Here is a 16,834-nt window from a genome sequence, read left to right on the forward strand (position 1 = left end):
ACTACAGCACTAATAACTGGTACACGACCTTCTACTGCCCCCTGCTGGGAGGACGTATATACTACAGCACTAATAACTGGTACACGGCCTTCTACTGCCTCCTGCTGGGAGGACGTATATACTACAGCACTAATAACTGGTACACGACCTTCTACTGCCCCCTGCTGGGAGGACGTATATACTACAGCACTAATAACTGGTACACGGCCTTCTACTGCCTCCTGCTGGGAGGACGTATATACTACAGCACTAATAACTGGTACACGACCTTCTACTGCCCCCTGCTGGGAGGACGTATATACTACAGCACTAATAACTGGTACACGGCCTTCTACTGCCTCCTGCTGGGAGGACGTATATACTACAGCACTAATAACTGGTACACGACCTTCTACTGCCCCCTGCTGGGAGGACGTATATACTACAGCACTAATAACTGGTACACGGCCTTCTACTGCCTCCTGCTGGGAGGACGTATATACTACAGCACTAATAACTGTACACAGCCTTCTACTGCCCCCTGCTGGGAGGACATATATACTACAGCACTAATAACTGGTACACGGCCTTCTACTGCCTCCTGCTGGGAGGACGTATATACTACAGCACTAATAACTGGTACACGGCCTTCTACTGCCCCCTGCTGGGAGGACGTATATACTACAGCAATAATAACTGGTACACAGCCTTCTACTGCCCCCTGCTGGGAGGACGTATATACTACAGCACTAATAACTGGTACACGGCCTTCTACTGCCTCCTGCTGGGAGGACGTATATACTACAGCACTAATAACTGGTACACGGCCTTCTACTGCCCCCTGCTGGGAGGACATATATACTACAGCACTAATAACTGGTACAGGACCTTCTACTGCCCCCTGCTGGGAGGACGTATATACTACAGCACTAATAACTGGTACAGGACCTTCCAGTGCCCCCTGCTGGGAGGACGTATATACTACAGCACTAATAACTGGTACACGGCCTTCTACTGCCCCCTGCTGGGAGGACGTATATACTACAGTACTAATAACTGGTACACGGCCTTCTACTGCCCCCTGCTGGGAGGACGTATATACTACAGCACTAATAACTGGTACACGGCCTTCTACTGCCCCCTGCTGGGAGGTCGTATATATTACAGCACTAATAACTGGTACACGGCCTTCTACTGCCCCCTGCTGGGAGGACGTATATACTTCAGCACTAATAACTGGTACACAGCCGTCTACTGCCCCCTGCTGGGAGGACGTATATACTACAGCACTAATAACTGGTACACGGCCTTCTACTGCCCCCTGCTGGGAGGACGTATATACTACAGCACTAATAACTGGTACACGGCCTTCTGCTGCCCCCTGCTGGGAGGACGTATATACTACAGCACTAATAACTGGTACATGACCTTCTACTGCCCCCTGCTGGGAGGTCGTATATACTACAGCACTAATAACTGGTACACGACCTTCTACTGCCTCCTGCTGGGAGGACGTATATACTACAGCACTAATAACTGGTACATGACCTTCTACTGCCCCCTGCTGGGAGGTCGTATATACTACAGCACTAATAACTGGTACACGACCTTCTACTGCCTCCTGCTGGGAGGACGTATATACTACAGCACTAATAACTGGTACACGGCCTTCTACTGCCCCCTGCTGGGAGGACGTATATACTACAGCACTAATAACTGGTACACGGCCTTCTACTGCCCCCTGCTGGGAGGACGTATATACTACAGCACTAATAACTGGTACACGGCCTTCTACTGCCCCCTGCTGGGAGGACGTATATACTACAGCACTAATAACTGGTACACAGCCTTCTACTGCCCCCTGCTGGGAGGACGTATATACTACAGCACTAATAACTGGTACACGGCCTCCTACTGCCCCCTGCTGGGAGGACGTATATACTACAGCACTAATAACTGGTACACCGCCTCCTACTGCCTCCTGCTGGGAGGACGTATATACTACAGCACTAATAACTGGTACACGGCCTTCTACTGCCACCTGTTGGGAGGACGTATATACTACAGCACTAATAACTGGTACACGACCTTCTACTGCCCCCTGCTGGGAGGACATATATACTACAGCACTAATAACTGGTACACGGCCTTCTACTGCCACCTGCTGGGAGGACGTATATACTACAGCACTAATAACTGGTACACGACCTTCTACTGCCGCCTGCTGGGAGGACGTATATACTACAGCACTAATAACTGGTACACGGCCTTCTACTGCCCCCTGCTGGGAGGACGTATATACTACAGCACTAATAACTGGTACACGGCCTTCTACTGCCCCCTGCTGGGAGGTCGTATATACTACAGCACTAATAACTGGTACACGGCCTTCTACTGCCACCTGTTGGGAGGACGTATATACTACAGCACTAATAACTGGTACACGACCTTCTACTGCCCCCTGCTGGGAGGACATATATACTACAGCACTAATAACTGGTACACGGCCTTCTACTGCCACCTGCTGGGAGGACGTATATACTACAGCACTAATAACTGGTACACGACCTTCTACTGCCGCCTGCAGGGAGGACGTATATACTACAGCACTAATAACTGGTACACGGCCTTCTACTGCCTCCTGCTGGGAGGACGTATATACTACAGCACTAATAACTGGTACACGGCCTTCTACTGCCCCCTGCTGGGAGGACGTATATACTACAGCACTAATAACTGGTACACGGCCTTCTACTGCCCCCTGCTGGGAGGACGTATATACTACAGCACTAATAACTGGTACACGACCTTCTACTGTCCCCTGCTGGGAGGACGTATATACTACAGCACTAATAACTGGTACACGACCTTCTACTGCCCCCTGCTGGGAGGACGTATATACTACAGCACTAATAACTGGTACACGGCCTTCTACTGCCCCCTGCTGGGAGGACGCATATACTACAGCACTAATAACTGGTACACGGCCTTCTACTGCCTCCTGCTGGGAGGACGTATATACTACAGCACTAATAACTGGTACACGGCCTTCTACTGCCCCCTGCTGGGAGGACGTATATACTACAGCACTAATAACTGGTACACGGCCTTCTACTGCCTCCTGCTGGGAGGACGTATATACTACAGCACTAATAACTGGTACACGGCCTTCTACTGCCCCCTGCTGGGAGGACGTATATACTACAGCACTAATAACTGGTACACGGCCTTCTACTGCCCCCTGCTGGGAGGACGTATATACTACAGCACTAATAACTGGTACACGGCCTTCTACTGCCCCCTGCTGGGAGGACGTATATACTACAGCACTAATAACTGGTACACGGCCTTCTACTGCCCCCTGCTGGGAGGACGTATATACTACAGCACTAATAACTGGTACACGGCCTTCTACTGCCCCCTGCTGGGAGGACGTATATACTACAGCACTAATAACTGGTACACGACCTTCTACTGCCCCCTGCTGGGAGGACGTATATACTACAGCACTAATAACTGGTACACGGCCTTCTACTGCCTCCTGCTGGGAGGACGTATATACTACAGCACTAATAACTGGTACACGACCTTCTACTGCCTCCTGCTGGGAGGACGTATATACTACAGCACTAATAACTGGTGCACGGCCTTCTACTGCCTCCTGCTGGGAGGACGTACATACTACAGCACTAATAACTGGTACACGGCCTTCTACTGCCTCCTGCTGGGAGGTCGTATATACTACAGCACTAATAACTGGTACACGACCTTCTACTGCCTCCTGCTGGGAGGACGTATATACTACAGCACTAATAACTGGTACACGGCCTTCTACTGCCCCCTGCTGGGAGGTCGTATATACAACAGCACTAATAACTGGTACACGACCTTCTACTGCCCCCTGCTGGGAGGACATATATACTACAGCACTGATAACTGGTACACGGCCTTCTACTGCCACCTGCTGGGAGGACGTATATACCACAGCACTAATAACTGGTACACGACCTTCTACTGCCCCCTGCTGGGAGGACATATATACTACAGCACTAATAACTGGTACACGGCCTTCTACTGCCACCTGCTGGGAGGACGTATATACTACAGCACTAATAACTGGTACACGACCTTCTACTGCCGCCTGCTGGGAGGACGTATATACTACAGCACTAATAACTGGTACACGGCCTTCTACTGCCCCCTGCTGGGAGGACGTATATACTACAGCACTAATAACTGGTACACGGCCTTCTACTGCCCCCTGCTGGGAGGTCGTATATACTACAGCACTAATAACTGGTACACGGCCTTCTACTGCCACCTGTTGGGAGGACGTATATACTACAGCACTAATAACTGGTACACGACCTTCTACTGCCCCCTGCTGGGAGGACATATATACTACAGCACTAATAACTGGTACACGGCCTTCTACTGCCACCTGCTGGGAGGACGTATATACTACAGCACTAATAACTGGTACACGACCTTCTACTGCCGCCTGCTGGGAGGACGTATATACTACAGCACTAATAACTGGTACACGGCCTTCTACTGCCTCCTGCTGGGAGGACGTATATACTACAGCACTAATAACTGGTACACGGCCTTCTACTGCCCCCTGCTGGGAGGACGTATATACTACAGCACTAATAACTGGTACACGGCCTTCTACTGCCCCCTGCTGGGAGGACGTATATACTACAGCACTAATAACTGGTACACGACCTTCTACTGTCCCCTGCTGGGAGGACGTATATACTACAGCACTAATAACTGGTACACGACCTTCTACTGCCCCCTGCTGGGAGGACGTATATACTACAGCACTAATAACTGGTACACGGCCTTCTACTGCCCCCTGCTGGGAGGACGCATATACTACAGCACTAATAACTGGTACACGGCCTTCTACTGCCTCCTGCTGGGAGGACGTATATACTACAGCACTAATAACTGGTACACGGCCTTCTACTGCCCCCTGCTGGGAGGACGTATATACTACAGCACTAATAACTGGTACACGGCCTTCTACTGCCTCCTGCTGGGAGGACGTATATACTACAGCACTAATAACTGGTACACAGCCTTCTACTGCCTCCTGCTGGGAGGACGTATATACTACAGCACTAATAACTGGTACACGACCTTCTACTGCCCCCTGCTGGGAGGACGTATATACTACAGCACTAATAACTGGTACACGGCCTTCTACTGCCCCCTGCTGAGAGGACGTATATACTACAGCACTAATAACTGGTACACGGCCTTCTACTGCCTCCTGCTGGGAGGACGTATATACTACAGCACTAATAACTGGTACACGACCTTCTACTGCCCCCTGCTGGGAGGACGTATATACTACAGCACTAATAACTGGTACACGGCCTTCTACTGCCCCCTGCTGGGAGGACGTATATACTACAGCACTAATAACTGGTACACAGCCTTCTACTGCCCCCTGCTGGGAGGACGTATATACTACAGCACTAATAACTGGTACACGGCCTTCTACTGCCCCCTGCTGGGAGGACGTATATACTACAGCACTAATAACTGGTACACGGCCTTCTACTGCCCCCTGCTGGGAGGACGTATATACTACAGCACTAATAACTGGTACACGACCTTCTACTGCCCCCTGCTGGGAGGACGTATATACTACAGCACTAATAACTGGTACACGGCCTTCTACTGCCTCCTGCTGGGAGGACGTATATACTACAGCACTAATAACTGGTACACGACCTTCTACTGCCTCCTGCTGGGAGGACGTATATACTACAGCACTAATAACTGGTGCACGGCCTTCTACTGCCTCCTGCTGGGAGGACGTACATACTACAGCACTAATAACTGGTACACGGCCTTCTACTGCCTCCTGCTGGGAGGTCGTATATACTACAGCACTAATAACTGGTACACGACCTTCTACTGCCTCCTGCTGGGAGGACGTATATACTACAGCACTAATAACTGGTACACGGCCTTCTACTGCCTCCTGCTGGGAGGTCGTATATACTACAGCACTAATAACTGGTACACGGCCTTCTACTGCCCCCTGCTGGGAGGACGTATATACTACAGCACTAATAACTGGTACACGGCCTCCTACTGCCCCCTGCTGGGAGAACGTATATATTACAGCACTAATAACTGGTACACTGCCTTCTACTGCCCCCTGCTGGGAGGACGTATATACTACAGCACTAATAACTGGTACACGGCCTCCTACTGCCCCCTGCTGGGAGAACGTGTATACTACAGCACTAATAACTGGTACACGGCCTTCTACTGCCCCCTGCTGGGAGGACGTATATACTACAGCACTAATAACTGGTACACGACCTTCTACTGCCTCCTGCTGAGAGGACGTATATACTACAGCACTAATAACTGGTACACGGCCTTCTACTGCCCCCTGCTGGGAGGACGTATATACTACAGCACTAATAACTGGTACACGGCCTTCTACTGCCTCCTGCTGGGAGGACGTATATACTGCAGCACTAATAACTGGTACACGGCCTCCTACTGCCTCCTGCTGGGAGGACGTATATACTACAGCACTAATAACTGGTACACGGCCTTCTACTGCCTCCTGCTGGGAGGACGTATATACTACAGCACTAATAACTGGTACACGACCTTCTACTGCCTCCTGCTGGGAGGACGTATATACTACAGCACTAATAACTGGTACACGGCCTTCTACTGCCCCCTGCTGGGAGGACGTATATACTACAGCACTAATAACTGGAACACGGCCTTCTACTGCCCCCTGCTGGGCGGTCGTATATACTACAGCACTAATAACTGGTACACGGCCTTCTACTGCCCCCTGCTGGGAGGACGTATATACTACAGCACTAATAACTGGTACACAGCCTTCTACTGCCTCCTGCTGGGAGGTCGTATATACTACAGCACTAATAACTGGTACACGGCCTTCTACTGCCCCCTGCTGGGAGGACGTATATACTACAGCACTAATAACTGGTACACAGCCTTCTACTGCCCCCTGCTGGGAGGTCGTATATACTACAGCACTAATAACTGGTACACGGCCTTCTACTGCCCCCTGCTGGGAGGACGTATATACTACAGCACTAATAACTGGTACACGGCCTTCTACTGCCCCCTGCTGGGAGGACGTATATACTACAGCACTAATATCTGGTACACAGCCTTCTACTGCCTCCTGCTGGGAGGTCGTATATACTACAGCACTAATAACTGGTACACGGCCTTCTACTGCCTCCTGCTGGGAGGACGTATATACTACAGCACTAATAACTGGTACACAGCCTTCTACTGCCCCCTGCTGGGAGGTCGTATATACTACAGCACTAATAACTGTACACGGCCTTCTACTGCCCCCTGCTGGGAGGACGTATATACTACAGCACTAATAACTGGAACACGGCCTTCTACTGCCCCCTGCTGGGAGGTCGTATATACTACAGCACTAATAACTGGTACACGACCTTCCACTGCCCCCTGCTGGGAGGACGTATATACTACAGCACTAATAACTTTTACACGGCCTTCTACTGCCTCCTGCTGAGAGGACGTATATACTACAACACTAATAACTGGTACACGGCCTTCTACTGCCCCCTGCTGGGAGGACGTATATACTACAGCACTAATAACTGGTACACGGCCTTCTACTGCCTCCTGCTGAGAGGACGTATATACTACAGCACTAATAACTGGTACACGACCTTCTACTGCCCCCTGCTGGGAGTACGTATATACTACAGCACTAATAACTGGTACACGGCCTTCTACTGCCCCCTGCTGGGAGGACGTATATACTACAGCACTAATAACTGGTACACGGCCTTCTACTGCCCCCTGCTGGGAGGACGTATATACTACAGCACTAATAACTGGTACACGTCCTTCTACTGCCCCCTGCTGGGAGGACGTATATACTACAGCACTAATAACTGGTACACGGCCTTCTACTGCCCCCTGCTGGGAGGACGTATATACTACAGCACTAATAACTGGTACACGACCTTCTACTGCCCCCTGCTGGGAGGACGTATATACTACAGCACTAATAACTGGTACACGGCCTTCTACTGCCCCCTGCTGGGAGGACGTATATACTACAGCACTAATAACTGGTACACGGCCTTCTACTGCCCCCTGCTGGGAGGACGTATATACTACAGCACTAATAACTGGTACACGGCCTTCTACTGCCCCCTGCTGGGAGGACGTATATACTACAGCACTAATAACTGGTACACGGCCTTCTACTGCCCCCTGCTGGGAGGAGGTATATACTACAGCACTAATAACTGGTACACAGCCGTCTACTGCCCCCTGCTGGGAGGACGTATATACTACAGCACTAATTCCTGGTACACGACCTTCTACTGCCCCCTGCTGGAAGGTCGTATATACTACAGCACTAATAACTGGTACACGGCCTTCTACTGCCCCCTGCTGGGAGGACGTATATACTACAGCACTAATAACTGGTACACGGCCTTCTACTGCCCCCTGCTGGGTGGTCGTATATACTACAGCACTAATAACTGGTACACGGCCTTCTACTGCCCCCTGCTGGGAGGACGTATATACTACAGCACTAATAACTGGTACACGGCCTTCTACTGCCTCCTGCTGGGAGGACGTATATACTACAGCACTAATAACTGGTACACGGCCTTCTACTGCCCCCTGCTGGGAGGACGTATATACTACAGCACTAATAACTGGTACACGACCTTCTACTGCCCCCTGCTGGGAGGAGGTATATACTACAGCACTAATAACTGGTACACGGCCGTCTACTGCCCCCTGCTGGGAGGACGTATATACTACAGCACTAATTCCTGGTACACGACCTTCTACTGCCCCCTGCTGGAAGGTCGTATATACTACAGCACTAATAACTGGTACACGGCCTTCTACTGCCCCCTGCTGGGAGGACGTATATACTACAGCACTAATAACTGGTACACGGCCTTCTACTGCCCCCTGCTGGGTGGTCGTATATACTACAGCACTAATAACTGGTACACGGCCTTCTACTGCCCCCTGCTGGGAGGACGTATATACTACAGCACTAATAACTGGTACACGGCCTTCTACTGCCTCCTGCTGGGAGGACGTATATACTACAGCACTAATAACTGGTACACGGCCTTCTACTGCCCCCTGCTGGGAGGACGTATATACTACAGCACTAATAACTGGTACACGACCTTCTACTGCCCCCTGCTGGGAGGACGTATATACTACAGCACTAATAACTGGTACACGGCCTTCTACTGCCCCCTGCTGGGAGGACGTATATACTACAGCACTAGTAACTGGTACACGTCCTTCTACTGCCCCCTTCTGGGAGGACGTATATACTACAGCACTAATAACTGGTACACGGCCTTCTACTGCCCCCTGCTGGGAGGACGTATATACTACAGCACTAATAACTGGTACACGGCCTTCTACTGCCCCCTGCTGGGAGGACGTATATACTACAGCACTAATAACTGGTACACGGCCTTCTACTGCCCCCTGCTGGGAGGACGTATATACTACAGCACTAATAACTGGTACACGGCCTTCTACTGCCCCCTGCTGGGAGGACGTATATACTACAGCACTAATAACTGGTACACGGCCTTCTACTGCCCCCTGCTGGGAGGACGTATATACTACAGCACTAATAACTGGTACACGGCCTTCTACTGCCCCCTGCTGTGAGGACGTATATACTACAGCACTAATAACTGGTACACGGCCTTCTACTGCCCCCTGCTGGGAGGACGTATATACTACAGCACTAATAACTGGTACACGGCCTTCTACTGCCCCCTGCTGGGAGGACGTATATACTACAGCACTAATAACTGGTACACGGCCTTCTACTGCCCCCTGCTGGAAGGACGTATATACTACAGCACTAATAACTGGTACACGGCCTTCTACTGCCCCCTGCTGGGAGGAGGTATATACTACAGCACTAATAACTGGTACACAGCCGTCTACTGCCCCCTGCTGGGAGGACGTATATACTACAGCACTAATTCCTGGTACACGACCTTCTACTGCCCCCTGCTGGAAGGTCGTATATACTACAGCACTAATAACTGGTACACGGCCTTCTACTGCCCCCTGCTGGGAGGACGTATATACTACAGCACTAATAACTGGTACACGGCCTTCTACTGCCCCCTGCTGGGTGGTCGTATATACTACAGCACTAATAACTGGTACACGGCCTTCTACTGCCCCCTGCTGGGAGGACGTATATACTACAGCACTAATAACTGGTACACGGCCTTCTACTGCCCCCTGCTGGGAGGACGTATATACTACATACTAATAACTGGTACACGGCCTTCTACTGCCCCCTGCTGGGAGGACGTATATACTACATACTAATAACTGGTACACGGCCTTCTACTGCCCCCTGCGGGGAGGACGCATATACTACAGCACTAATAACTGGTACACAGCCTTCTACTGCCCCCTGCTGGGAGGTCGTATATACTACAGCACTAATAACTGGTACACGGCCTTCTACTGCCCCCTGCTGGGAGGACGTATATACTACAGCACTAATAACTGGTACACGACCTTCTACTGCCCCCTGCTGTGAGGACGTATATACTACAGCACTAATAACTGGTACACAGCCTTCTACTGCCCCCTGCTGGGAGGACGTATATACTACAGCACTAATAACTGGTACACGGCCTTCTACTGCCCCCTGCTGGGAGGACGTATATACTACAGCACTAATAACTGGTACAGGGCCTTCTACTGCCCTCTGCTGGGAGGACGTATATACTACATACTAATAACTGGTACACGGCCTTCTACTGCCCCCTGCTGGGAGGACGTATATACTACATACTAATAACTGGTACACGGCCTTCTACTGCCCCCTGCTGGGAGGACGTATATACTACATACTAATAACTGGTACACGGCCTTCTACTGCCCCCTGCTGGAAGGTCATATGAAGGCAGTTTTCAGAGATTGTCATGAGAACTTTTAAAACTTTTTCGTAAACTTTTGCTACTATTCCCCAATGTTTTGGTAACCAGGTCTCCCAACAGGGTCTCATACCTGACATGCATCCTTCTTCCCCTCCTGGTAGCCGGCACAGAACATGTCCTCCTTGATAAGTTTTGCGTTGGACTCAGAGCCGGCATCAGACAGGTACATGGTCTCACATTTTTCGCTGTCTATCAGGGCCACATCCACCTTCTGCAGAGTTTTAGGATCGGTGAGAGGAACTGTGGAGAAGCGCACAGCTGACATGGATCTGTATCCAGCATTATCCTTCCATGTCTCAGAGCTTTTCCTACCTTGTTCTGTCACATATCCCCAGCCCGTCACCCAGCACAGGGTTCCCTCTGGCAGCTGCACAGCCCGAGATGGCAGATACACTGGATGGATGGAAGAAGTAAAAGCTACAGGGCTCTGCAGTTTCACCAAAGCAATGTCTCCACTGGATCCTTCGCCTGTATAGTTGGGGTGAATTGTTATTTGTTTCACTGTCCTGGACGTTGTTTTTGGGTTCTGCAGATCAGATAACTGATACACCCCAAGATAGATGGTGTACGCGAGCGGGTCCGGAATCCTGTAAGAATATGGTGATAGGATATGCAAGAGAGTGCAACAAAATAGGGGACAATTAGCTCCTTTACAGAATCATAGTAACCATCGTTTAAGTATCACATAGGAAAAATAGCTACTCAATGTTAATTTCAATTTTCATCATTTTAATGAGGCTTTCATGTACAGCTGTTTCAGGGAGCGTACCCCTTATCAGGGTGGATCAGAGTCCGGCTGAGTGCAATGCATTCATTAAACCTGGGGGTACTTCAGGTTTCCCTTGTTGTCAAAACGTGTAACATGTCCTAAATTTTGAGTCACTTGTTCACATAGAGGGCTTAAATCAAAAACTGAAACAGGACGTCTGCTGTAATCCCTCATACAATACAGTTATTCTATGGGAAACCTAAATATATTAGTGACTGGTAGCTGTATGCGTTTGTCCTATGTGCCCCCATATGTATATACAATTGAAACTGGATCTATACATTTGAACATTAGACATTATGTAACATATGATTTCTTGGGGTTGAACTAGACCCATGGCGGTCCCCAATCAACCATCAAATAACACCTGTTGACTACTGTAAGTTTCCACAATGAGTATTTGGTGCATTTTTGCTGTTGTTGTTTTTCTGCAGCATTTCTGCACGGGTTACTTGCATTTTTTCATTGAGTTTTTATCACATTTTTTTCGGTTGCTTTTTTTGTCTCTTTTTGGTTTGTGATGTTTAATATATAAACATAAATATTATAAGATAGCTTTGTCTTGGAAACTGTTTTTAGATTTTAAGGAAACTCTATTGATGAAGTCATGTTCAATTTCAATGCAATTTTATTGTGTTTCTGCTGCAGAAATGGAATAAAGATGCATGCAGTATATGAAGGGGAGGATGGGGGTGCGGATTTTCTTCATCTCATTCCAATCTATGGGAAAAATCCACAAGTACAATGCACATTTACTACAAGAAAAATTGGGGTGTTGCATATTTTAACTTTTGCAAATCAGTTTCCACAGAGTAAAGAAAAAAGTAGAAACGAGATTTAGAAAAATCCCATTTTGATACAGGGGAATATATATATATATATATATATATATATATATATATACAATATATATTTTTGTACCGTGTTAGCCAGTAGATATAAAAATATTTAGATTTGAGAGTCCTCAGTGGTTGATACATTTTAATGACTAACTGAAAAGATGGTAACAGGTTGCAAGCTTTCGAGACTACTCAGGCCTCTTCATCAGGCATAGTATAACACAAAATCTGAGGAGTCACATATTTATACACAATAGGATACAGAAATAATGCAATAGATGAGACAGGTGACGTAAAGCAGAGCTATTACTATGGGAGAGAGATAAGCAGTTCTGGCTACAAATATTGGATTGGTTCCCTACATTACAAAACTAAACAAGAAAGCAACCGGGTGCCTCTAGTAGTCACCTACAATCCACCTACAATCCAAATCTGGAGGCGCTAAGGAAAGCTGCATGGAAACTACAACCCTTACTACAAAAAGATGCCCGATTACAATCCATATTTCCAGACCCCTCACTCCGGTGTTTCAGGCAGCCCCCAAATCTAAGAAGCATCATTGTCAGAAGCTCCCTGTCCTCTCCACCAGCTACAGGTACCTTTCCCTGCAACCAGAAAAAATGTAAAATCTGTCCATTTATAATGACCACAGACAAGATAAAGATCCCCAACTCACATCAGGACTATAAGATCCCAGGTACGTTCAGCTGTATCACATCTAATGTAGTGTACTTAATTATATGTACCAAATGTCCAGCTGGGGGTCTGTATGTAGGGGGGACGGGGCAAAAACTTAGGACAAGGATGAACCATCATCGCCACGCAATAAAAGAAAAAAGAATAGATGTACCTGTGGCAAAACATTTTTGTTTACCTGATCACAACATCACAGACATGAAATTATTGGTATTAAAAGGTAACTTCAAGTCTCAGAGAGACAGAAGAGTCTCGGTATATAAACTCATGGTGACCTTTGACACCTTCAGAGCAGGAATGAATGTGTTGCATGGATTTATGTCATTCTACATCAACTAGGAAATGTGGTCCTCAGAACTTTGGGGTCATCATAACAGTCCTTATCTATGAACCAATCCAATATTTACAGCCAGAACTGTTTCTCTCTCTCCCATAGTAATAGCTCTGCTTTACGTCACCTGTCTCATCTATTGCATTATTTCTGTATCCTATTGTGTATAAATATGTGACTCTTCAGATTTTGTGTCATACTATGCCTGATGAAGAGGCCTGAGTAGACTTGAAAGCTTTCAACTTGTTACCATCTTTTCAGTTAGCCATTAAAAAGGTATCAACCACTGAGGACTCTCAAATCTAAATATTTAAAAACCCCATAAACTTTGCCGGAACTGTAAGATGCTGCATATTGCACATGAAAATAGCAGAAAAAAACGCACAAAATGCTCATCGTGTGAACTTAGCCTCATATATGATCACCTTCCACTCTCCAGGTTTATTAGGTCATGCCTACATATAGTTTAGTCTTATTGCACCCAGACCCCTGACTGCACCCATCCAAAATGTATCACCAGTGATGGGTCATGTATGGCAAGCTAGCCAGGACAGAATGAAGATCTACCTGTCTTACGGTTGTATGGTACATATCGTAATGGAATATTTCTGGGAACTTACGTCTCAAAGCAGTGAGCGGCCGTCAGCACCCAGGTATCGCTGATCAGTGAGCCCCCACACAGGGCATTGCCTTTAAAATGCAGGCTGACCTGCCAGGGCCATTCGTCTCGCTCAGAGGTCATTCCTCCCACGATCCTGAGGAGAAGCGGCAGATCTCCACGATCTAAAGGGAAAGGGGAAAGATCTATAGCAGATGTCTACAAATAGAGTGGAACCCAACCCTCAGGTGAAGACCGACCATCCATCATGGCTTGATATCTGGATTCAACCCTAAACCCATCACTTGGGGGATCATCTGCCAACCAAAAATATCCAGGTGGGCAGCATGGATGACTCTGGGAGGTTCTGGGGGATCTGTGGGTTTCCATGGAGGATCTCTGCGGAGGATCACACCGCCCATGGGGAAGGACGTTGGTCGAGCTGACTGATTTCGGGAAATTCTTACGACCCCGCAATTCACAGATTCTTCATCAAATTTGTTTATTTTCCACCTAAACTTCCGGTTCGGATATTTCTCACCTGCTGATGCTGAAATTCCTAGAAATCCTTAGAATAAGGGGAAAAAAACAAGAGGTTAGAAGTGATGTAGGGAAATCCGGGTGAGGATGGTGATAAGGGTGAGGAGGAGGACAACAATGTTAAGAAAGTCCAAGATGAGGATGATGAGGATGCAGATAAAGAGTATGATACGGATTGTGAGAGTGATGGTGATGGAAGGACAAGGAGCGGGCATGTCAGGGTCAGTAGATGATGGGGCTGGTGGTCAGGTCCATACCGTGCTGTGTGAGGAGTGTGAGGAGCAGAAGAAGCTTCTCCATGCTGCTGGTGGTGGTGTCCTCTTGGAGACCTGCTCACAGATCGGTCACTCTCTATAAGTCGGACACGGTGATGACGAGGAGCATTGAAGCTGCCAGACCGGTTCTGGCACCGTCATGTCCACAGAGGGACAGAAGCTCCTGGGCACAGGAGGTGACAATCTATTGGGTGTGCGTCAGATGAGAAATCAGTCACGGTGACAATCTCAGATAACATCCGTGAAGTCAGCCACCACCTAAGGTCAGAGTGTGAGGACGTCCGAAGCCCACGTTCTGTCTCATCAGAGGCTCAGATCTCAGTCCCTCCACCATGCTTTATACTGCAATTCTGCTGCATGAGAACACAGAATCAGTGTCTTCATTATCACTGTATTATATAGGGAGTCAGAAATCGACATCCTGCCTCATCAGAGGCTCAGGGAGCTCAGAACCTCACCATGCTTTATACTGCAACTGCGCTCTTCAAGGACACAGCAATAATCAGTGACTTGAGCTCAGCTGTTCTCCATTTGAGCCTAAGGTAGTTTGACATCCATGCTTTACCTTATCCAAGCATTGGTTCTTTTCTTCCCCCATGCTTTACACTACAGGAATATGAGGTAGCAGGAGAACAGGACAATATATGAGGTAGCAGGAATATGAGGTAGTAGGAGCACAGGACAATATATGAGGTAGCAGAGGCACGGGACAATATATGAGGTAGCAGGAATATGAGGTGGCAGGAGCACAGGACAATAATATGAGGTAGCAGAGGCACGGGACAATATATGAGGTAGCAGGAATATGAGGTAGCAGGAGCACAGGATAATATATGAGGTAGCAGGAATATGAGGTAGCAGGAGCACAGGATAATATATGAGGTAGCAGGAGCACAGGACAATATATGAGGTAGCAGGAATATGAGGTAGCAGGAGCACAGGAGAATATATGAGGTAGCAGGAATATGAGATAGCAGGAGCACAGGACAATATATGAGGTAGCAGGAATATGAGGTAGCAGGAGCACAGGACAATATATGAGGTAGCAGGAATATGAGGTAGCAGGAGCACAGGACAATATATGAGGTAGCAGAGGCACGGGACAATATATGAGGTAGCAGGAATATGAGGTAGCAGGAGCACAGGACAATATATGAGGTAGCAGAGGCACGGGACAATATATGAGGTAGCAGGAGCACAGGACAATATATGAGGTAGCAGAGGCACGGGACAATATATGAGGTAGCAGGAATATGAGGTAGCAGGAGCACAGGAGAATATATGAGGTAGCAGGAATATGAGATAGCAGGAGCACAGGACAATATATGAGGTAGCAGAGGCACGGGACAATATATGAGGTAGCAGGAATATGAGGTAGCAGTAGCACAGGCCTGACGAAGGCCTGCCGAAACGCGCGTAGGGGTGACACCATAAGGCCCCCCCTCTTTTCCCTCTATTTGAACTCACTATTGGTACTTGCAATTTGGGTAACTATTGGCTGTTTATATATCCTTTCATTCCTTATAGGCTTTACTTACCCTCCTTTTGCATACTTTCAGATATCTGGGAAATGTCCCTTTCTGGAGTTGTTACAGATACATATATTTATGGTAGTATTAATATACACCCTTTATTGTTGTTTATATTGGGTTATTGTTATGGGGGCTTTTTGGTGTCCTTGGTTTTTTAACTACATATGTGGCACTCTGTGCCTTTAAGCTCTTTAAATGTATCACTTTTTGACATGTGTATTCAATAAATGTATACTTTTTCTATG

At 47.9% G+C, this 16,834-nt stretch overlaps 1 protein-coding gene across 1 annotated transcript in view; it reads right to left on the reverse strand.

The window, feature by feature from the left end:
• The window catches only part of LOC141161439 (serine protease 27-like), a 94,940-nt gene extending 78,332 nt beyond the window's left edge, over window positions 1-16,608 (reverse strand). The window contains exons 1-5 of the mRNA XM_073646248.1: window positions 16,596-16,608; window positions 14,541-14,810; window positions 14,265-14,427; window positions 11,322-11,596; window positions 11,080-11,249 (exon numbers count right to left, since the gene is read on the reverse strand). Of these exons, the coding sequence (XP_073502349.1) occupies window positions 11,080-11,249; window positions 11,322-11,596; window positions 14,265-14,427; window positions 14,541-14,810; window positions 16,596-16,608 (891 nt within the window). The remainder of the gene's footprint in view (window positions 1-11,079; window positions 11,250-11,321; window positions 11,597-14,264; window positions 14,428-14,540; window positions 14,811-16,595) is intronic.
• Between the last annotated feature and the right edge of the window lie 226 nt (window positions 16,609-16,834).

Source organism: Phyllobates terribilis, unplaced genomic scaffold, assembly GCF_046119375.1.
Source record: "Phyllobates terribilis strain yellow unplaced genomic scaffold, ASM4611937v1 Scaffold_9__5_contigs__length_417890890, whole genome shotgun sequence".
In the NCBI taxonomy this organism is placed as follows: Eukaryota; Metazoa; Chordata; class Amphibia; order Anura; family Dendrobatidae; genus Phyllobates; species Phyllobates terribilis.